The sequence below is a fragment of the Molothrus aeneus genome, chromosome 13 (genome assembly GCF_037042795.1).
Source record: "Molothrus aeneus isolate 106 chromosome 13, BPBGC_Maene_1.0, whole genome shotgun sequence".
Lineage (NCBI taxonomy): Eukaryota > Metazoa > Chordata > Aves > Passeriformes > Icteridae > Molothrus > Molothrus aeneus.
In genome coordinates, this window is record NC_089658.1 from 20,212,240 (window position 1) to 20,232,281 (window position 20,042).

At 63.4% G+C, this 20,042-nt stretch overlaps 4 protein-coding genes across 6 annotated transcripts; 1 reads left to right on the forward strand and 3 right to left on the reverse strand.

The window, feature by feature from the left end:
* Positions 1–146: 146 nt before the first annotated feature.
* PRC1 (protein regulator of cytokinesis 1) lies at positions 147–5,448 on the forward strand. Of its 3 annotated transcripts, none has more exons than XM_066558799.1 (14): positions 147–242; positions 451–583; positions 870–992; positions 1,317–1,547; positions 1,620–1,790; positions 1,984–2,133; positions 2,361–2,508; positions 2,593–2,729; positions 2,960–3,055; positions 3,173–3,319; positions 3,654–3,764; positions 3,883–3,993; positions 4,556–4,741; positions 5,241–5,448. In XM_066558799.1, the coding sequence occupies exons 1-14, from the start codon at positions 217–219 to the stop codon at positions 5,313–5,315; spliced, it is 1,845 nt and encodes a 614-aa protein (XP_066414896.1). In that variant the 5' UTR covers positions 147–216; the 3' UTR covers positions 5,316–5,448. The 3 variants fall into 3 exon arrangements, with proteins under 3 accessions (XP_066414896.1, XP_066414898.1, XP_066414897.1); XM_066558801.1 differs by having other exon boundaries at positions 4,556–4,664; XM_066558800.1 differs by having other exon boundaries at positions 3,654–3,755.
* Positions 5,449–6,547: 1,099 nt separating this feature from the next.
* On the reverse strand, positions 6,548–11,528 carry RCCD1 (RCC1 domain containing 1). The gene is made up of 7 exons (XM_066558565.1): positions 11,372–11,528; positions 10,650–11,004; positions 7,904–8,025; positions 7,624–7,728; positions 7,324–7,476; positions 7,134–7,163; positions 6,548–6,929 (listed from the first exon to the last, which is right to left on the reverse strand). The coding sequence occupies exons 1-7, from the start codon at positions 11,526–11,528 to the stop codon at positions 6,787–6,789; spliced, it is 1,065 nt and encodes a 354-aa protein (XP_066414662.1). The 3' UTR covers positions 6,548–6,786.
* Positions 11,529–11,612: 84 nt separating this feature from the next.
* UNC45A (unc-45 myosin chaperone A) lies at positions 11,613–17,971 on the reverse strand. Its single transcript, XM_066558564.1, has 20 exons — positions 17,927–17,971; positions 17,405–17,563; positions 17,001–17,037; positions 16,736–16,911; positions 16,555–16,647; positions 16,166–16,333; positions 15,803–15,971; positions 15,393–15,563; positions 15,118–15,289; positions 14,645–14,945; positions 14,336–14,430; positions 14,089–14,230; positions 13,784–13,924; positions 13,500–13,627; positions 13,264–13,330; positions 12,983–13,096; positions 12,777–12,892; positions 12,569–12,686; positions 12,331–12,486; positions 11,613–12,147 (listed from the first exon to the last, which is right to left on the reverse strand). The coding sequence occupies exons 1-20, from the start codon at positions 17,936–17,938 to the stop codon at positions 11,887–11,889; spliced, it is 2,796 nt and encodes a 931-aa protein (XP_066414661.1). The 5' UTR covers positions 17,939–17,971; the 3' UTR covers positions 11,613–11,886.
* Positions 17,972–18,521: 550 nt separating this feature from the next.
* On the reverse strand, positions 18,522–19,841 carry LOC136561943 (protein shisa-like-1). The gene is made up of 3 exons (XM_066558489.1): positions 19,775–19,841; positions 18,926–19,139; positions 18,522–18,741 (listed from the first exon to the last, which is right to left on the reverse strand). Exons 1-3 carry the CDS (start codon positions 19,839–19,841, stop codon positions 18,522–18,524), a joined length of 501 nt encoding a protein of 166 aa, XP_066414586.1.
* Positions 19,842–20,042: the final 201 nt, after the last annotated feature.

Genomic DNA, 20,042 nt, shown 5'->3' on the forward strand with positions numbered 1-20,042 from the left:
CAAATGCGGCCGCGCGGGGGCGCCGTTACCCGCGCAGGACGCGGCGGCGGTCTCGCTCCGGATTGGCTGGCAGCGCCCAAGGCTCTGCGCTCCCATTGGCTGGGGGCGGCTTGGGGCGGGACGGGGCGCGGCCTGGGTGGCGGTTGTGGGCGGGGCCGCGGCGGCGCGGCAGCCAGTCAGCGCGGCCGGGGCAGTTCGAATCGGCGGCGCGCGGCGATGGAGCGCGGAGCGGTGAGGAAAAGGTGCGGGACCGGAGCCGGGATAACGGGGATAACCGGGATAACAGGGGGACACTGGGGCCGGGAACCGGGGCGAACCGGGACTCAGGGCTGGGGCGCGGCGGGGCGGAGGCGCTGCGGAGCGCGGTGTGAGGTGCCGGCGGGACGGGCGTGGCTCGGAGGCTCTCGGGCCCCGGCCCGGCCGTGCCGCTGACGGCCCCGCCGTGCCCAGCGAGGTGTTGGCGAACGAGGCCGTGTCCTGCCTGAACCGCGCCATGGCGGCGCTGCGGGACATCTGGGAGGAGATCGGCATTCCCGAGGAGCAGCGCCTGGAGCGCACGGATGTCGTCAGGAAGCACATCAAGGTGAGGGGCGCCGGTTCTGCTGTTGGGCCGCGCACCTGCTGCATGCAGCGGCAGCCCGCGACCCGAGCAGTTCGGAGTGAGCCCACCCAGCGCCGCTCTCTCGGGGCTCCAGCACGGGGCCGGGGCTGCCGGGAGCGCCGGGGGTCCCTGCCCGGCTGTTTCCGCGCCTCTGCCCCCGCCCTGCGCAGCCCCGGGATCCCCACACCCCGCTCGGGCTCAGCCGTGGGTCCCTCGCGGTGGTCCCGCTGCCCTGCCCGCTCTGCCTCTAACCACACCCGTGCTGTAGAGCCTCCTGGACATGATGGTGGCGGAGGAGGAAAGCCTGAAGGAGCGTCTGCTGAAGAGCATCGCCCTGTGCCGGAAGGAGCTGGACACCCTGTGCAGGGAGCTCCAGCTGGGCCCCTTTGAGGTGAGGCAGGGGATCCTGGGGTCTGCCTGGCCTCTGCCTGCGTGTCCCAAGAGCCGAGAGCTTAGAAGGCAAATATCTATTTAAAACTGCTTTGCTGGGTGCTTGGTAGAGCCAAGGGCTTTGTGGCTCCTCACAGGGCAGGCATTGGTAGGTGGCTGTGTGGTCCTCTCCAGCACCTTGTTTGGGGTGCTGCTGGTGTTCGTGCACCTTTCTGGGGAACATCTACTCACACCCAGGCCTAGTGGCCGCAGTCTTTGTAAAACCTGAAGCATGAGCCAGGTGCTGGAGAAGTGTGGAACAGAGCTGATTTCTGGCCTCTTGCAGACGGAGGAAAGTACCATCCTGCAGATGGAGAAGAACCTGCGCACGTATGTGGAGGTGCTGCAGAAGCAGAAGCAGGACCGCAAGCAGGAGCTGAAGGCCCTGCAGGAGCAGGACCGGGCCCTGTGTGACATCCTGTGCACAGCCCTGTTCACCATCGACACCAGCAGCGTGCCCAGCCTGGACGACCTGGACCGCTACCGGCGCCACGTGGCCTCCCTCAACACCCTGAAGGTGAGCCTGGGGCTCAGGGGTCGCTGAGGCACCCACAGGGGGCCCCTGGTTCTGACACTGCCCCCACCCCAGGAGCAAAGGCGGGAAGAATTTGTCAGCAACAAGCGTCAGATCATTCTGCTCATGGAGGAGCTGGACCACACCCCGGACACCAGCTTTGAGCAGGACGTGGTGTGTGAGGATGAGGAGGCGTTCTGCCTGTCCGAGGACAACATCATGGCCCTCCAGAACCTGCTGCAGCAGGTATGCAGTGCCCTGAGCCAGTGCTGGGGCTGCCATCATGATTTAAGAGCAGCCGCTGGGTTTTGGCAAGGCTGCTGTGTGTTAGAGCAGCCTTCCAGGGGCACTGAGGAGCTCTCGTGTGCCACGGTGAGGCTCTGTGGGTGCAGCAGAGCCAGAGGCTGTGCTGACCCCACACTCCCCTCCCTGCTTGCAGCTGGAAGGGCGGCGGGCCCTGAACGAGGCGGTGTGCGCGGAGCTGCGCGCCCGGATCCTGGCGCTCTGGGAGCGGCTGCAGATCCCCCAGGAGCAGAGAGACTCCTCGGCCGTGCACCTGGCCGGCTCCAGAGCCCGAACCAGGAGAGCTGTAAGACGCTGCTGTGCTCACGGTGGCAGGGCTGGGGCAGCAGCCCCAGGAGCTCTCGTGCTCCTGGCTGCTCAGTGAGGGGTGAGGGGAGCGGGGCAAATTCTGCCTTCGTGCAGGGAGGAGCTGGAGGCTGGTGTGGCAGCTGCCTCTTCTAGAGAGTTGCTCCTGCAAAAGATGAACCCTGTTCTCCCCTCTCCTCCCTGACCTTGCTCTGTTCTGGGGGTCAGCTGCAGCAGGAGGTGGACCAACTGGAGGAGCTGAAGCTGCAGAACATGAAATCCGTCATCCACGCCATCCGGGCAGAGCTGGCTGACTACTGGGACAAATGCTTCTACAGCCAAGAGCAGAGGGAAAGGTTCAGCCCCTTCTATGATGGTGGGTGCTGGCTGGGCAGGCAGATCTGGGGAGGGATCCCAGGGCTTCCAGCAGCCCCCTGACCTGGCTCTTGTGCCCCTCCAGAGGATTACACAGAGACCCTGCTCGAGCTGCATGACGCTGAGGTGGGCAAGATGAAGATCTACTATGAAACACACAAAGATCTGTTTGAGGCTGTTCGGAAGTGGGAGGAGAACTGGAAGCTGTTCCTGGAGCTGGAGGTATTGTCCAGGCAGGAGCATGGGGAGCCGTGGGTCAGGGTGTGCCTCTGCTCCCCTGGGACAGTGCTCTGGAAGGAGCAGGGAGTCACGGGGGGCCAGGGCAGGGATGAGGTGCTGTGTTTCGAGCACTGGGGTGTTTGTGCAGGGCTGGCTTCTCTGGGGCCTTCACCATGTGAGGCTGAGGGGATTGGGTGGTGTGTCTGTCTCTCCTGACCACCCTGCTCTACCAGCGTAAAGCAAATGACCCCAGTCGCTTCACCAATCGAGGAGGAAACCTTCTGAAGGAGGAGAAGCAGCGAGCAAAGCTGCAGAAGACGCTGTCTAGGGTAGGTCCAGCCCTGGGGAAGGATCTGTGGTCCCACTGACCACAGGAAAAGAAATCCTTGGGTGTGGGGACATCTGCGTTCAGGGCAGCCCCTACACTGCCCTCGTGTCCTGATCAGCTGCAGGAGGAGCTGGAGAGGAAGGTCCAGACCTGGGAGGAGGAGTTCAAGGGAGCTTTCCTGGTGAAGGGGCAGCAGTTCATGGAGTATGTGTCAGAGCAGTGGCAGCAGTACTGGCTGGAGAAGGAGAAGGAGAAGCAGGAGCGGGTGAGTAGAGAGCTGAGCATGTTGGCTTCTGCCTGAGAATGCCAGCCTAGGGGTGTCCCTGCTGGGCCCCAGCCACTGCTCTGGGCTCTGCCAGCTCATTCCCAGCTTGGAAGCAGCAGGCAGTGGGGCTGGTGCCCGCTGTGTCACATCTGCATGGGCCAAGCCCTTTTGTGGCCCCAGCTGTGCCAGAGGTGACACTTGGCTCTGGCCACATGTGACTCTGTGCTGAAGTTCCTGCTGCGTGGCCGTGCCAGGCTGTCAGCAGGGAGCCTGGCAGTGTCACACTGTCAGCAGCCCCTGGTGCTCAGTGTGTGAGTGCAGGCGTGTCCCACAGCACCTGAAGAAGAGCCGGGAGATGGAGGCAGAGATGCTCTACGGCAGCGCCCCGCGCACGCCCATCAAGCGACGCATGCTCAGCCCCCACACACCTGCCAAAGTAAGCAAGGTAAAATGTCCCTGCTGGGCTGGGCTGGGTGTGCCTGGAGCACAGCCTCGGGCTGGCCTCGGCCCCGTGGGGACGGGAAGGGAAGGTGTCCTGTGTGACGTGTGCTCTGCTCTCTCAGCTCCACGGCACCTCCAGCGCCAGCACCATGTCCAACACCACTGTTCGCTCAGCCTTTGGGGGAGCCATCTCCCACTCGCCCACCTCTCGGCTCCCACCCTCCGGGAAGAAGGTGAGAGGCCTTGGGGACTCCCTGCCCGGGGCTGGGCTGCAAGGGACAGGTCAGCTAAGGTGGTGCAGCTCTTCTGCTGTCACCCCGTGGTTCACCGCCTCCTCTGCTGAGCTCGTGGGGGACAGAAGCCCCTGTTTGTCTGCAGTCTGCTCTGTGGGGCTGCTGCCATCCTGCTGGGGTGTTTCTGGAACCTGAGGGAGGAGGAGGAGGGCGCCAGAAAATCTTACTCCAGCCCATTTTTCTAATACACCTCTTCCTTAGTTCTGAGCTTGAGGGACCTTCAAAATGTATGGGCTGCCAGACAGGGCCTGAGCATCCTTGGCTAGTGAGTGGCATCCCTGCCTATGGCAGAGGGGTAGAACAAGATGGGCTTTAAAGTTCCTTCTCACCCACATCATTGCAGGATTCTGTGATTCTGTGCTGTATGTTTCAGGGGCCAGAACTAAACGCCAGAGTCTGGAGAGCTCCTGGAGCCTGACACTGCTCTGGCTCCTCAGAGTGGAGGGCGCTCTCCTGCCTGTGCTCAGTTCCTGCATCCCGTAACTGTCACCTCTCCCCACAGTTCAGCCGGGCCCGGACCCCCACCCGCCCGGCAGTGAAGCCTCCCCGACGCAGGCTGAGGGAGCAGAACAAGGAGAACGTGTCGCAGCTGGACGGAACCACCCTGAGCGGTGGGTGCACCCCCAGAGCCCCTGCCCAGCGTAACCACAGCGTTAGTTCTGTTGCCAGCACCTATTCTGAGTTTGCGGTAATTCACCTCTTCTAACCCCCCGTCACTGCACAGCACAGGACCTTTGCTCCCTCCTGTGTCCCCCCCGTGGGTCCCCCTGTGTCTCCTCTGCTCCTGCCCGTGCCTATGACTCCCCATGGAGAGCTTCTGGCAGAGCTGGTGGCAGAGGGCCCGTGCAGGGACAGCTCCAAGGCAGAGCCCCTGAGCATAGAGTGAGCAGGGGATGCTTTCCTCTCTCAGGATGGGGGACCCTGGGGGCCCTGGCCAGCTTCTGTCCTCCCATCAGGCTGGGCTGAGCCAGAGATTTACCATTGTGTGATACTAACAAAAGTTTTCTACTCTTTATACATTTCAGTAAAGAAAGGCATTAATGTTCATTGGCTACAAGTTACATAATACAATTTGTATTCCATCTTCCTTTGGCAGCCTGGCCTGCCTCTCTCTGTCCCCTCTGAGCTGTGATGCAGCAGCCCCCTCCCTTCCCTCATCCCTCTCGTTTCCCCGCTTGTTTCCACAGCGCCAACTCTCAAAGGCTTCCAGCTTTGAAAGCACCTCCCGTGTTCTCAACTCCACCACCAACAATGCCGCATGATGCAGCCCTGCTCCGGCAGCAATGCAGGGTCTGCAGCACCTCCCGCTCCTGGATAACGCTCCCCTCTGTTGCTGCTTTAGAAATGTGCTTTTATTTAAAAAAAATTCTAGATGTTGTGAATAAAGTCCTTGTACAGCCCCAGCCTCCGGGCGCGTCTAGGAGTCCCTGCGCGGAGCGAAGGCGGTGATAGAAGGGGCGGGGCATGGCCTGGGGAGTCTCAGCCAATCAGGAACCGGGCTGCAGCTTTTTCGGCCAAGTCCAGCAGCCTCAATCTGTGCCCTGATTGGCGAAAAAAACTGGAATCCCGCGCTCTGATTGGCTGAAAGAGCAGGGGCTTCAATCCATGTGGTGATTGGCCAAACAAGGAACAGTCCCTATCAGTTCCTGATTGGCTAGAAAAACCCTGAACTTTCAATCCTCATCCTGATTGGCAGAAAAAAAAGCAATCCAATACGAATCCTGATTGGCTGAAAAAGCTAGCGCTGCTGTGTCCTGATTGGCCGAGCAGGCTGTAGCACCGATTCGCTCCGCGGCGGGAGCGGCTACGAAGCCTCGGACGCGAGCCTGCCCTGCCGAGCCAGAGCCGCAGCCTCAGTCCGGACCGTGCCGAGTCAGAGCCTCAGGCTCAGTCCCTAACCAACAGAGATTTTTTTTGCTGAGCAAAAAGCTGCAGCCCCACTCCCCCAAACCACCCTGAGCCCTTCTCAGCTGCTTGCTCTCCCCACCTGCCCCTCTGAACTGCCCACCAGGACTGTGGAGACAAACACAGGATGAAAGCTGGAAAACTTGTGATATGAGACAACAGTTCAGTGAGGGAAGCAAAGGCGACACAGAACAAAGCAAAGCCAATTCATTCCCTCCGATTGGTGTTCAGCCTCCCCAGGACAGTGGGGCCCCATCACGGTAATGGTAACTTGGACAAAACCACTACTGCTCTGAGCATCCCCCCATTCCTTCTTCTCCTCCCCTTTCCACGCTGGCATGATGCCACACGGTCTGGGACACCCCCAGGGCCAGCTGTGTGTCCCAGCCCTCCACGAGTTCCTCTGCACCCCCCAGAGGAGCAGAATCAGCCTCAGCTCTGTGCCAGCGCTGGTCTCTCTGCCACACCCCAGAACGAGCACCATGCTCACACAAACCCAGGCACAGCCCCCTGCAGTCCCCGCCCCAGGACAGCTTCACTGGAGCCCGATATGCTGGAACATGGCTCACACACACCAACACTACAGCCCTTATGGAAAAGTGAATTTAATGAACACATCCAGCCCGCCCCAGGGTGTCCCTGGAGCTGATGCAGCTGCAGCCCCACTCCCAGCGTGTCAATCAGGTCACTGTGGCCTGAACTCAGCCCCATCCTGTGCCACAGGAGGGCTGCCTGCTCTGCCCTGAGCACAGAGCCATCCTGGAGCTGGTCCTGCAGAGCAGAGCCTGCCCTCACCCCCATCTGCAGCACCCACAGCTCCTGGGGCCCTCAATGCTCCCGCACACGCACATAGGTGGTCCAGGGCCCACACACCACCTCCTCCACCCGCAGCCCCTCGGCCACCAGGTGCTCCACGCGGCGTGCCTGGTCAGAGCTGATGTTGTTCCCGTGTCCCAGCTGCCCGTATTTACCTGCAGAAACAGTCATGACACAACGTGGCCCTGGGGCCTCACAGGGCAATTGCTCCTGGTGTTTGTGGGGAGGGAGGGAGGGAGGGAACACAACACAGTGTAGACAGAACTCGTAGAGTGACAGAAGAGCCAAGGGTGAGAGAACAGGAGCCAGAAGCTGCTCCTGGGGAGGCTGTACACTCCCAAAGCAGAGGTGCCACTTACCCCAGCCCCAGGTGTAGAGCTCCCCACCTCCTGCAACAGGGACAGCAGCATCAGGCAGCACCCAGTGAGCTCCATCCCCCACAGTGCTCCCCTGCCCCCAGAGGCACTGCCCCGAGGGTCCCAGTGAGCCTGGCATCCCTCAGAGCCCCTGCCCCCCAAGGCAATGCCCCCTGCCCTGCTGGACACTCACGTGTGACCACAGCTGTGTGTCGGGAGCCACAGCTGACCGTGCTGACCTCCAGGTCCTGTGGCAGATCCAGCAGTGCCGGGAACGCCTGGATGGAGATGAATGCAGCATCCTGGGCAGCCAGCTGCTCCTGGCAGGGCATCAGCTTGGTGCTCCCTGCACAAGAGGTGACAGCAGCATTGCTCACAGGCTGAAGCATGCTGGCCCTGCACCAAGCTGCAGGGGCTGCGCAGGAACCTGGTCCAGCCTGCCCTCAGCCTGGCCACATGGCACAGGGCACTGAATCAATGCCCCCACACCCACCTGCGCTTTTGTCCTCATCCCGCACTTGCTCCTCTGCCAGCGCTTTGGAGGGCAGGGCCAGCTGCCCCGACTCATTCCAGCCCCACATATACAGATCTCCTGCCTCTGTGGTGGGGGAAAAAGGCATCAGGCAGAGCTTAGCCTGGGCCGCACCCGCTGGCAGCACTGGGTGCTCCGGGGACACCAAGAGCCCACATTCCCCAGGCAGGTCGCCCCAGGCCACGTGCCAGCAGCAGCGTGCCCAGCTGTCCCGCCCAGCCCAGCCCAGCCCAGCGCTCACCGCTGACGCTGGCTGAATGCCACCCGCCGGCCGCCACCGCCCGCATGGGCACCCCGGCCAGCGCCTCCACCAGCCGCGGCTGCAGCTCCGCCTCCAGCTGCCCGTGGCCCAGCTGCCCGTGCCTGCAGGGACACAGACGGACAGACAGACACGCACACAGCCCACCGCCTACAGCTCCTGCCTCCTGCCCACAGACCCCACCAAGCCCTTCCTGCTGCCACCAACCCAGCTCCAGGCTGGTGGAGCCCGAGCAGCTGAGGGAACAGTCACAGCTGCGCAGAATTAACCCCAGGAAAAGCCAAGTGCCAGGGGGAGAGTGATGCCCAGCACCAGAACACCAGCTACAGCCAGGGGTGGGTGGGCAGCAGTGGGACACAGCACCAGGGGCTTTAATTGCTTCAGTTGTCAGAGATGGGGCAGAAGCAGGAGGGGCTGGCAGGAGCTGTAGGGGTGAGAGGAGCAGCTCAGCTGCAGAGTGGTGCCTGTTTGGTCTGGGGAGCTTCAGTGTGACAGCTCAGGATGCCAACAGCTGTGCTGATGCACAGCACTGGAAAGTCTGTTCACATTCCATATGGAATCTGCACAGGACTGAGGCAGAGACGCTGAGAGCTGAGGGGCAGGGAAGGGCCTGCTGCAACAGGAAAGTGGCTCTGGGCACTCCCTCACGAGAGGGCAATGGTGACCACAGCCAGCAGTAGGAGAGGAGCTACAAAGGGGTGAGCTATCACACAGCACAGCTGTCACACTGCGGGACACACTGGCACAGGCAGGCGTGAGAGGATTCTCAGATGTGCTGAATAAACAAGCTACAAAAAAGTTAATCCTCAAGTACACATCCCCACACGTAGAAACCTTTCCTCTGAAGGGAAGGCAAGAAGGACCAAATAATGCAGTGCTGGCAAAGCAACGACTGCTGATGTAAACTGAGTGTTATGTCTGTCACCAGCTAGCCCAGAGCCAGAGAGCAAGGAGCAGGGACTGGGGAGGGAAACGCTCCTGAGCAATGAGAACAGGGAGGGCACTGGGCCAGGGTGTGCAGCTCTGTGACAGATGAGCAGTGCTGCGCTTGTCTTCCTTAAGCAGCAAAGAGGAACAGAGCAACCCTTCCACTCTACAGATGAGAACAAGAAGCTCCTGTGGCCAAGCCTCATCAGGCACCAGCAGAACTCAGGGATCCAGGGCACCTGTGGCTGGGCTCTCCAGCACCTGACTGGGGCAGCAAATACACAGACAACCCCCTAATGAACAACTGTCCCAGAGTGACTTTATGATGCTTCTACCCCCAGCCATCTGTTCTCTTTATGCTGGATATTAAGTTCTGCGTTTTTAAGACTGGTTCTGAGAGCAAAAGGGAGAAAAAAGAAACACAGAGTTTGTTTTCAAAAACTGCACTCACTCCCCCACATCCTTCTCCTAGACTGTGTTGTCTGCAGCACAAACAGACAGCAGGAGAAAGCACTCCTTTGCTTTTTAGTTAGTTTTTTTTAGCTAGCTGAGGCAGTGAAGTTCCCTAGACTGAGTTTTCTTTTTCTTAGAACTGTTCAAACCTACCCTAAACTGAAAACCCAAAAGAACACCAAGAGCTCACACCTATAATCCCCCAAAGCCTAGGATGCTGCATTCCAGAGCCAGAAAATCTAATAAAAGACTAAGCAAGCCAATCTACACCTCACAAAAAAACTTCCTAAATTTGCCATCTCTTCAGAACAGCAATTTTTTTTTGTTTAATATTATTCTTTTTTATACTTGTGAACTCTTTGCTTATTAAATAAACAGGTTTTTTCCACTTTTCTCCGAAGAAATCTTTCCCCAAACCAATTTAACTGAGGGGTCACTTGAATTTACTTTCTAAAAGAACCCCACTCAGAAATTTCCTCCCAAAATTTACCCAAAACCAAAACAAATGCAAGAACACCTTTGTGAGAATAAACTTTGCAGTGCCACCAGGTGTTAAATGAACCTGAGTTCAGCTGCTGGCAGGTGACAGAGGGCCCTGGGGCTGGAGGGTTTTCCCAAGGGCTTCGCTCCCCTCCACAGGCTGTACCAGAGGGACCTGGCACTGAGCTGTCACAGACTGATGGAATCAATCTCCAGTTCAGAAACACAAGAGCTTTGCTGCCAGCTGGTGTTGTGTGGCAAATTAAAGAGGAGCAGGGACAGAGCAGGGACCTTGATGGTCATACAGAGACCCAAGCGTCCTCAGAGACTGCCCTGAGGGAGCCAAAATGCAGAGCAGAGACCAGAGTCAGTAGCCAGAGACCCAGCACTTAGAGAGGAGACAGGGCTGCCCATGGGGCCAGCGAGGGTGGACTCAGGGGGAACAGGGGCATGGCGAGGCCAGCGCCCCCCAAGAGAAGCAATGATTTGGGATGCCTGTGCCTGGGGACCTGCCTGTGGTGAGGGACAGATCCCATCAGCAGGTGGGCGAGCACTGGGTACCTGCAGCTGTACCCCAATACTTCTCTCAGCTGGAAGGTAACATTCCCAAGTCCACCCCCAGGGGAAAGTCAGGAGGCATAAGCTGGCCCCAGGCAGTGTGTGCAGGCTAATGGGTGCCCAGCCTCTGAGGTGACTCCCATTCTGACACCCTCTCACCTGCACTCCCCCCATATCCCCTACATCCCTTCTGCATCCCTCATCACCGTTCTCTGTGCCTCCCACCAGCACCGTGCTTGTCCCGGAGCCCCTGCAGGCCCACCCGCCGCCGTCCCTCTCCGGCCCCCTGTGCCCGCACAGCCCCGCTCACCTGCCGCCGCCCCAGGAGAACACCTCCCCGGCGGCGCCCAGCGCTAGGGCGTGCTCCGTGCCCAGCACCAGCCGCCGGGCCCGCACACCGGCCGGCAGCGCGGTGAAGAAGGGCGGCCGCGGCGTGGCGAAGCCGCCGGGCAGGAGCGGCAGCGGCCGGCTCCAGGGGGGCTCCGGGGGCAGCGGCCGGCTCCAGGCGGGCTCGCCCTGCAGCGCTGCCCCCAGCGCCGCCTCCCGCCGCCAGGCGCCGGCCGCCGCCGCGCCCCGCAGCACCAGGTGCGTCTCGGACGGCAGCGCCTCGGCCCAGCCCGGCAGCCGCCGCCGCAGCCCCGCGCTCCGCACCTCCAGCCCCGCGCCTGCCGCGGCGGCATCTCAGCGACCGGCCCTGGGCACAGCCCGGGGGACGGGACGGGGACAGCCCGGGGGTCTGGGGGGACGGGACGGGAACGTCACCGGGGGACGGGCGGGGAGCATCCCAGGGGAACGGGCGCGGTGGGAGCGGTGGGAGCGCTGGGGGGGGGGGGGTGTCCCACCCCGGGGGAAGCGGCGTCAGGGGACGGGGCGGACAGGACGAACCAAGGCCACCGGCGCGGCAGCGCACGGTGGGAAAGGGACCCGCCACCCCGGGGAGCGGCAAGGGGGAGCGGGCACGGGCCGGCCAAGGGCCGCGCTGCCCCGCGGGAGGGACGGGACCGGGGCTCCGGGCGGGCCGGGGGCGCTCACCGGTCTCCACGACCACGTAGCTCCAGGCGGGCCACACGCGGGAGATGCCCTCGGGGCCCGCCTCCAGCCGCCACGGGCCCGGGCCCGGGCCCGGCTCCCCGGCCGCCTCCTCGGGGCTGAACCCGAACACGAGCCACAGGCAGGCGGGCGCCGCCATGGCCGGGGCGGAACCACGAGAGGAGGGACCGGACGTGACGGCGAGGGGCGGGCGGACAGACGGACAGAAGGACGGAGGCCGGGCCGTGGTCCAAGAGTAAGCTTTAGTGTTCCCGGGTGGGCCTGGCTCCGCCGCGCCGGGCCCGCCCCGGGTCAGCCCTCCCGGCTAAGGCAGACGGTGGCAAAGGCAGCGGCAAGCCCTGTGCTCCCCCTCGCTCGGGGCACCGCCGGGGACAGCGTGGCCCCCGCCCCGGGCAGTGCTGAGCCAGCTCCGCGTGCAGCCGGAGCCCAGGGCCGCCCTGGGACAGCGTGTGAGCACCGGCCTGGGCAGCGTGTGCAGCGTGCGGGACCCACGGGCCTCAGGCGAGGCCGGGGTTGGGCTTGATGAGCCCGTAAGCCACTGCGTGTGCCAGGCTCTCCTGGGCCGCCTGCGCCACCCGCGGCTTGTCCTTGTCCTTGGCAAGCACCGAGAGGATCTCCAGCATCTCGCTGGCAATGAGCTGCTCGGCCACCTCCCGAGCAGCTGCCATCATGTTCATCACCACCACGGCGCCACGGTGCTGCAGCTCCGCACTGGGGCTCAGCAGCAGGGCCTGCAGGATCTCCAGCCAGTGCACCGTCTGCAGGGGAGTGGGGCCAACATCATCACGGATCCCAAGAGAAGGGTTCCAGCTCCCCCCTACAGCCCCATCTCAGAGTCGGGCCCAAGTCACAACAGGTTGCCCTGTCTTCTGGGGCCAGAGCTCCAGGCCGCCGTGGGGAGGGAATATGGGACACAGGGTGCTATGTTAGGGTGCACTCACCACCTGGGGAATCCGCTTGCAAATGGGGGGATGCAGGGTAGTCAGCATGGCCAGGGTCCCCGAGGCTGCCCGCCGCAGCTTCTCATCCTCCTCCCCACTGTATAGGACCATCAGCTTCAGCCGGTCGCTGCCCTCAGCCAGGAACATCTCCTGCACCTGCACAGGGGAAAGAGCAGGGATCAGGGGGGTGTGGTGGTCCAGCAGCCCAGCACAGACCCCAGCCCATCCCAGCCTTCACCTCCTTGCTCATGGCCATGTTGCACATGCACTCAGTTGCGGCTAGCCGGATCAGCTCGTGCTCCTCAAACATGTAGCCCTCGATCATGGGCACAGCCCGCTCTTTCAGGATCTTCTGCCTGGGAGGCAAGCGGGCAGTGAGCGCTCCCTGCCCAGGGCAGCCCGCCAGGCCCGAGGGCACAGCCAGCCGCCCTCTCCCCCATCCCTACCGCAGCCTCTCGCTGATGCCAGCCAGGTTGGTCAAGGCCATCAGCCCCTCAAAGTTCTCCAGGCCCGTGCGCTGCAAGTGCAGGAGGCTGACCAGGGGCCGCACCACCTCATAGATCTGGGGAGACAGAACACATGGCACTGAGTCAATGCCCACTGCTGCTCCCAGCTGAGCCCCTGCCTGGCAGCCCCCAGCCCCAGCACTCACCCGCTCCCCAGGGAATGCCATCTCCGGGTTCGACGTGATGGTGATCTTTGCTAGGGCCTGCGCTGCCTTGGTCTGCCCCACCTCAGTGCCCTCCAGGGACAGTGGGATCAGAGCCTGGGGGCAGAAACAGCAGCTTGTCCTGCAGCCAAGGCCACAGCACCAGGGCAGCCACAGCTTTCCCCAGCCTCGTGGCCAAGGAAGCCAGGGCAGCCCTGCTAAACCACAGAGCCCCAGCACTCCCAGAACAGTGCAGGGCAGCACAGCGGGGTCCATGGTCTCACCTTGCCTCCTCCCTGAGCAACCACACCACCCCGGTCTTCTGCCTCCTCCACCAGTGCCAGGAACACTCTAGGGACCAAGTGGGACTAGTTGCAGCACTTGGATCGTCACAGTGGGCCCAGGCTGCACCAGACTCCTGGACATCCTCCCTGCTGTCCAGGAGCTGGCCTTCAGCACAGGCACACAAGTTCACCAACAGGATGCCGGCAGGCTGGGAACCCAGCTCCCTCTGTCCCACCTGGAGATGAGCTCCCGGCAGGAGCTGGTGAGGGCCGGGTTCTCGCTCTTCACCATGCAGGCCAGGGCCGACACCACGCCGGCCGTCAGCAGCTTCCGCACGCGCCGCTTCACAAACTCGGGCTTGTCCTGTGCCACAGGCAGGGCACGCTGGGCTCAGGAGCACCAGCACCTGCGCAGGTGCCCGACCCCACCCTGCGGGCCTCAAGGACACCGTGTCCACACTGGGACCCCAGGCTGTCCCACCACCCACTCTCTTCCTAAGCACAGCCGTGCCCTGCTCACCTTGGGGTGCTGCTCCGGGATGTGCTGCTTGGCATACTTGGCCAGCTCCAGCATCTGTGGGTCCGGCTCCTCGTGGTCATAGCTGTTGGTACAGTTCACCAGCGTGGAGGCAACAGCATAGAGCACACTCCTGTCCTCTGACTGTGGCGACAGTGGGCACCTGTCACACTCACAGCAGGGAGGAGCAGCCAGGACTGGAGCCACCCAGCTTCTCCCACACAACCCCCCCCGAGCATGAGCCCCACACCTGCTCCAGCACATTTCCCTGGTGCCAGGGTGCCCATCCCACAGCTCTTGGTATGCACCTTGGCCAGCTGGAACATGGCCTGCATTGCTGCCTTGTCCTCCACAAACTCCTCCTTGACATCTGCATCAAAGGTGAGGTAGGCCAGGCCCTCCACAGCCCAGCGCCGCGTGCCCGCATCGATGGCCTCGTTGCAGAGCCACCTGGAGAGTGCTCCCTGAGCCTGGCTGTGGGGCTGTGCACAGCCCAGCTGCAGGGAGCCCGGCTGGGGGGCGCCTCGCCCACCCCCCGCACCCAGCCCCGCTCACTTGCGGCACTGCTTGGCCAGCTTCATGGTGGATCCCTCGGCAAACTGCTTCATGCTGAAGTCCGTGCCTCCGGCAGATCCCAGCTTGCAGAGCCCCTGGAACAGAGTGTGGGAGCAGGAATGGATGTAGGCAACCTGATGTGAGTCCTGGACCCACAGCAGCGGGGAGCAGCGCTGTGACTGGCAGTCCCACACCCACAGCCCACCCGGGGCCCAGCCCTGTCACACCCTGTGCCAGTGTGCTCACCACGAGCAGTCCTGCACCCACAGCCCACCCAGGGCAATGTCACACCCTGTGCCAGCTGCTCACCACAAGGGCACGGATGCGGATGCTGTCCCTCTCGCTGTGCTTGTAGATCTCCTTGAGCAGGTTGACGCCGTTGGCCGTGATGAAGGAGGCGCGCTTGGCCTTGTCGGCCGCGTGGATCAGCGCCTCCACGGCCACCAGCTGGTGTGCCTCGCAGACAGAGGCGCAGAGGGACAGCACGCTGTCCATGATGCCCTCCAGCTCCAGCACCCTGTTCCCTGCATCTGAGGGACCCTGCAGCAGGCACGACACTGTCTGAATGGCCCGCAGCTTTCCCGGCAGCTCGTGCCCCTCGAACCAGCTCCTTCAGGGAAAGACCACCAGAAAGGGTCAGCATGATCCACCTGCTTCTCCCTGCCCCACCTGCTGAAACTCCCCCACAGCAGGTCCCCAGTCAGCTTTAGCACTGAGGGTGACAGGTGCTGCCAGGCTGCAGGTGACAAAAGCCCCGTCACTCCTGGGACACCCTGGCTCACCTCACATAGTCCTCACACAGACGGTGGAAGTTTTCCCTCTCGGCATCGCACTTCAGGTCCTCATACAGTTTGCTCAGCAGAACAGAGGTGCTCATCCGGCTGTTCTCTGTCACGGGCAGGCTGCCCGAGCTGCCACACACTGTGCTGCCCACCTCCAGGATTTTCTTCAGGCCTGGAAAAGGTCAGACAGCCCAGTGAGGGGCACAGAGGCATGTGCAGACCGGGGGCAGAGGAGCATGATGCCCCAGTGGGACACTGCTAGCCATTCCACTAACCTTGATCAATCACCCAGAGGCTCAGGCTGTTGTTGGTCTCCTTTGGTGACTTCCTGGGCACCACCTTGATGAGCAGGTTGAGGGCGTTGTCACGGCCATGTGCTGAGGCCCCTTCCAGCACTAGCAGCTCCAGGAGGTGCTTGATCAGCAATTTCAGGTCCTTGGAGGAATCTTCCAAAAAACACAGTGCCCAGCAGTCAGCACCCTGGGCATGGCCTCACGCCTACCATGGTACAGTTGGCAGAGATGCTGCCATGACCAGGGGCTTCTGCCTCCTGTTAACCCTGGATCAGAGCCTGGATTTGCTGCAGGGAGCATTGACAGGGCAGCAGCAAATAGCCCCATGGCACCTCTTGCACCTACCTGGGGCTCTCCCCGTACAAGAGCCAGCTGGCCCAGCCCACACTCACCCAGCACCACTGCATCCTCCTTCCCACGGAAGTCTTTCTGCAGCCCCTCCTTCAGGGAGTCGAACATCACGTGCAGCAGGTTACAGGCAGCCAGGGACACCTGCTCGTGCTCCACACCCAGCACCGCTGCGAGACGGGGAGCCCCCAGTTCCGCCAGGATGGCCGTGGTCTGCAGGTACAAGCACACCTGTCCTCCGGAGCCCTTGGGGAAGCCTTGCCGCTCCCCAGCCCCTTATCAGGATGGTTTCCTCTCACAAGTTCAGGCCTGGTAGGTAACAGCTTGGAGCTCCCCTGCGTGACCCTCTGCAGCCTCCCCAGCACGGCTTTCCCCTGGGCCCAGCCCTGGGACGTGGTGGCACCTACACGAGAGCGGTGGCCGGAGCACAGCCCCACCAGCGTGCGCAGGGCTGCCAGCATCAGGTCAGCCTTGGCCGTGTCCAGCAGCTGCATCAGCAGCCGCACACCGTCACTCTGGAAGATCTTCTCTGCTCCAGCCTCTTCTCGTGCCAGCACAATCAGGTTCTGTGCAGCCTGGGGAAGGAGAGTTCAGTCTGGGTCACAGCAGCACACTGCACAAGGAACTGCTAGCAGCTGCAGGCACCCACCCTCCGCCCCTGTCTTGGGGAGCATTCTGTGGGCAGCAAGCCCAGCCTGCCCAGGCAGCACCACTCAGCCACCACTGGCCAGGAGCAACAATCCTCCCCTCCCCTCCTCCCAGCCACAGCACCGCGCCCCGCTCCCTGAGCTCAGACTTTCTGCTTCTTGTCCACATCCTTTTCTTCGAGATCCAGCAAGATCTGGAACATCTGCTCTACTTTTGAGTCCGTGCAGGACAAGGCCTTCATCTGCAACAGAGCAGAAAGAGCAGCTCAGTCCTCCCTGCCTTCTCCCACCAGGCACACCCCCAGCGGGCCGGCAGCCCCCAGTGCTGACCTTCTCGTGCATGCTGCTGCCCAGGGCACGCAGGGCCTCCTGGAAGGCCTTGTTGCGGGGCTCCAGGCTGAGGCAGCGCTGCAGGTCACTGACGGCCTGGTCCATGCGGCCCAGCTGCTGCAGCGCCTGGCTGCGGCGGAACAGCGCCTTCACGTCCCGCCCGTCCACGGCAATGGCTGCGCACAGCGGTCACTCACTGGGCCCACCGCCTGCCCACCGCCCCACGGGCGGCTCACAGGCTGCTCCCCAGCCCCACCGACTGTACCTTTGGTGGCATCAGCCTCTGCCTTGGTGTAATCCTCCTGTGCAGAGACAGGAGAGAAAAATGCCTGAGCGCTGCTGGCACAAGCCCCACGCAGTCTACACCTCTAACTTTGGGGACTGGGGACAGGATGGGAACAGCATCACTGGAGACAGTGAGCTAGCACAGTGGGACACCCTGTCTTTCACAGAATACAACCCTCAGAGGGTGTCCAGGGAGCCCTATGGCCTCCAGTGCTTTTCAGGCACTTCTGGTCTACTCAAGCCCCTAAAGTTCCTCGTGTCCACCCCCTGCCCCAGATAAAGATTCCCTGCCAGAGATCAGAGAGACTGTGACTGCTTGGGAACAGCCCCAGCCAGCCGGGCAGGTTCGAGCAGGCCGCGGGGACGCACCCGCCCAGCACTCACCAGCTTCAGGTAACACGCGGCCCGGTTGCGGTGCAGCACGGCGCGCTCCGACGGGGCCTCGCTCAGGCTCAGAGCCTCCGTGTAGGCAGCGAGGGCGGCTGCGTGATCCCCCGCCTGGAACAGCGCGTTACCCCGCGCCCGAAGCTGCTCCGCCGTCACCTGCCGAGGGGCACCGGCTGGGACACAGCCCTGGGCCCCGCACGGACCCAGGACAGGGACCCCCGGAGCAGGGAGCCCCGGGACAGGGAGCCCCGGTACAGGGATCCAGGAAGCCCCGGGAGAGGGATCCAGGGATCCCCGGGACAGGGACCCCCGGGAGAGGGATCCAGGGAGCGCCGGGACAGGGAGCCCCGGTACAGGGATCCAGGAAGCCCCGGGAGAGGGATCCAGGGATCCCCGGGACAGGGACCCCGGGACAGGGATCCAGGGACCCCGGGGACAGGGACCCCCGGGACAGGGATCCGCAGGACAGAGACCCCCGGGACAGTGACCCCCAGCCGGGTCCCGCCCGGCTCCGCTCACCGACTCCTCCATCGCGCCGCACCCGTGACGTCACCGCGGATCGCCTGGGGAACCCTGACGCCACCGCCCTTGTCACGTGATGGGGGCGCGCCCGGAAGCGGGCGGGGCCGAGGCTGCAGCGCCGCCTCGCGGCCCGGCGGTGCCAGCACCGACCGGCGTTGTGTCCCCAGCACCGACCCCGTGTGTGTCCCCGCGTCCCCGCCGCAGCCCGGAGAGCGAGTGTCCCCCGTACTGAACCCAGAGAGCGAGTGTCCCCCGTACTGAGCCCCGGAGAGCGAGTGTCCCCCGTACTGAACCGCAGAGAGCGAGTGTCCCCCGTACTGAGCCCCGGAGAGCGAGTGTCCCCCCGTACAGCCCCGTACTGAACCCCAGAGAGCGAGTGTCCCCCCGTACAGCCCCGTACTGAACCCCGCAGTTTCAGCGTCCCCCCCTACAGCCCCCCCGTACTACTCCCCGTGCTGCACCCTGAGGTGCGAGTGTCCCCCCCATCAACCCCCCCCGTGCTGCACCCCGGGATGTGAGTGACCCTCCCTGTCCCGCGGCACCCCTGGGTGCAAGACCCCCTGTGTACCCCCCCTGCCCTGCGTGGCCGCCCTCAGCAGCCCTGGCCGGGCCGTGTCACTCTGGGGACACCGTGCGGAGCCCGGGTGCCGGCCGGGCGCCCCCGCGGGGCTCCACGGGGCACGCAGCAGCCACGGGGCAGCAGGCGGCGGAGGCGGCACCGGCGGCTCCAGTAGAAGTGGCAGAGGTCGATGGCCATAAGCACGAGGACGAGGAGCCCATAGAGCCCCACGAAAGGCAGGGCCAGCGGGTTCCTGCGGGGTGGGGCACTTCAGGGGGGGAGCCGTGACCCTCCCGTGGTACTGGGGAGGGCCAGGCGGGGCCCCTGTGGGCTCCGAAGGACACCACAGCCCCTGCCCCAGCAGCCAGGAGAAGCCCCTGGGGGTGTCCCAAGGGCCCCCCATCCTCAGGAGCACAGCCAGCTGCAGCCCTGCTCACCGCAGCAGACCGGGGCTAGCCAGGCTCGACAGGTTCACTCCAGTGAGGGTTTCCAGGGCCAGCTGAGAGCAGCAGGACTTGAGAGCCTCCAGGCGGGGCTGGCAGCAGTAGCGGTGGCTGGGGGGATCCGTCAGCCGCGGGCAGTAGAAGCCGGGGTGGGAGCGGCCATCAGGGCCCACGTAGCCCTCGCAGAGGTGCAGGTTCTGCACCAGGACTGCAGCGGGGAGCAGGGCATTGCAGAGGGCAGGGAACAAGCCCCCACTGCGGGGACATGGAAACTGTGCAGGGCCTGTAGGACAGGCTGCCAGCTCCACACCATGCTCTGTGCCGTCATGCAGCAGAGCAGGGCTGGGCTGGGCTGGGCTCAGCAGTCCCAGGGAGCCTGGCTAACGTGGCATGGGGGGCCCCAGCTCAGAGTGGGCTACACCCCACGAGGGAGCAGTGGCTGAGCAGAGCTCCCCTGGCACTGCCTTCTGGTGCCATGGCCCTGTGTACGCCATGACCTCCAGCGCTCACCGAGGCCTCGGCAAGGGCAAACATGGGCAAGGGCAGTGATGGTGGCAGGGAGGAGGGGAAAACACCCAGGACATCAGTCAGCCCCCAGCCCCCGTGCTGAACACCCTGTGCCCCCTGTGGGGACAGCACTTAGACCCCACAGATGTGCTGCAGTGGGAGTAACCCCAGCAGCACCACGCCTGGGCCCCCATCCCCAGTGTGGACCACCACCTCTCCCTGCAGAGCATTGCCCCCCAGCACAGACCCCCACCGCTGTCAGGGAGTGACCCTCAGGGGACAAGGCCCCATCAGGGGTGGGCTCAGGGAACAGGAGGGGCAGGAATGGAGCTGTACCTGTCCCAAGGATGCTGGGGAACAGAGCCGCGGTAAGGAGCAGCTGGAGCAGGTGCCCATCCAGCATCTTCCCGGCCAGCCCTGGGCAGAGGCAGTTGTGGCTCCAGTGGAGGCAGAAACCACAGCCCCTCCTGCTCCCGCCTCCATCGAGCCTCCACCAAGAGCCGCTCAGAGCCATTAGAGCCTCCTGCACTCCCCTGTCCGCAGGGACCGGGCTGGAGGCGGGAGCATCAGTAATGAGCTTCTGGGGCCAGGACTAGGACGGCAG

What these genes read in the sequence shown, in the direction of transcription:
- PRC1 (XM_066558799.1), top strand. Translation starts at nt 217, where the DNA reads ATGGAGCGCGGAGCGGTGAGGAAAAG. An exon ending in TCCAGCTGGGCCCCTTTGAG is followed by an intron (nt 993 to 1,316) that starts GTGAGGCAGGGG and finishes GGCCTCTTGCAG; the next exon opens with ACGGAGGAAAGTACCATCCT. An exon ending in TCCAGAACCTGCTGCAGCAG is followed by an intron (nt 1,791 to 1,983) that starts GTATGCAGTGCC and finishes CCCTGCTTGCAG; the next exon opens with CTGGAAGGGCGGCGGGCCCT.
- RCCD1 (XM_066558565.1), bottom strand. Translation starts at nt 11,528, where the DNA reads ATGGCGGCGCCCGCCTGCCTGTGGCTCGTGTTCGGGTTCAGCCCCGAG. An exon ending in GGATGAGGACAAAAGCGCAG is followed by an intron (nt 7,477 to 7,623) that starts GTGGGTGTGGGG and finishes CCTCTTGTGCAG; the next exon opens with GGAGCACCAAGCTGATGCCC. An exon ending in ACACACAGCTGTGGTCACAC is followed by an intron (nt 7,164 to 7,323) that starts GTGAGTGTCCAG and finishes TCCCTGTTGCAG; the next exon opens with GAGGTGGGGAGCTCTACACC.
- LOC136561943 (XM_066558489.1), bottom strand. Translation starts at nt 19,841, where the DNA reads ATGCTGGATGGGCACCTGCTCCAGCTGCTCCTTACCGCGGCTCTGTTC. An exon ending in CCCCAGCATCCTTGGGACAG is followed by an intron (nt 19,140 to 19,774) that starts GTACAGCTCCAT and finishes TCCCCGCTGCAG; the next exon opens with TCCTGGTGCAGAACCTGCAC. An exon ending in GCTAGCCCCGGTCTGCTGCG is followed by an intron (nt 18,742 to 18,925) that starts GTGAGCAGGGCT and finishes CCCACCCCGCAG; the next exon opens with GAACCCGCTGGCCCTGCCTT.
- UNC45A (XM_066558564.1), bottom strand. An exon ending in ATGTGGACAAGAAGCAGAAA is followed by an intron (nt 16,334 to 16,554) that starts GTCTGAGCTCAG and finishes CTCCTTCCCCAG; the next exon opens with GCTGCACAGAACCTGATTGT. An exon ending in TCCCGGAGCAGCACCCCAAG is followed by an intron (nt 13,628 to 13,783) that starts GTGAGCAGGGCA and finishes CCTGTGGCACAG; the next exon opens with GACAAGCCCGAGTTTGTGAA.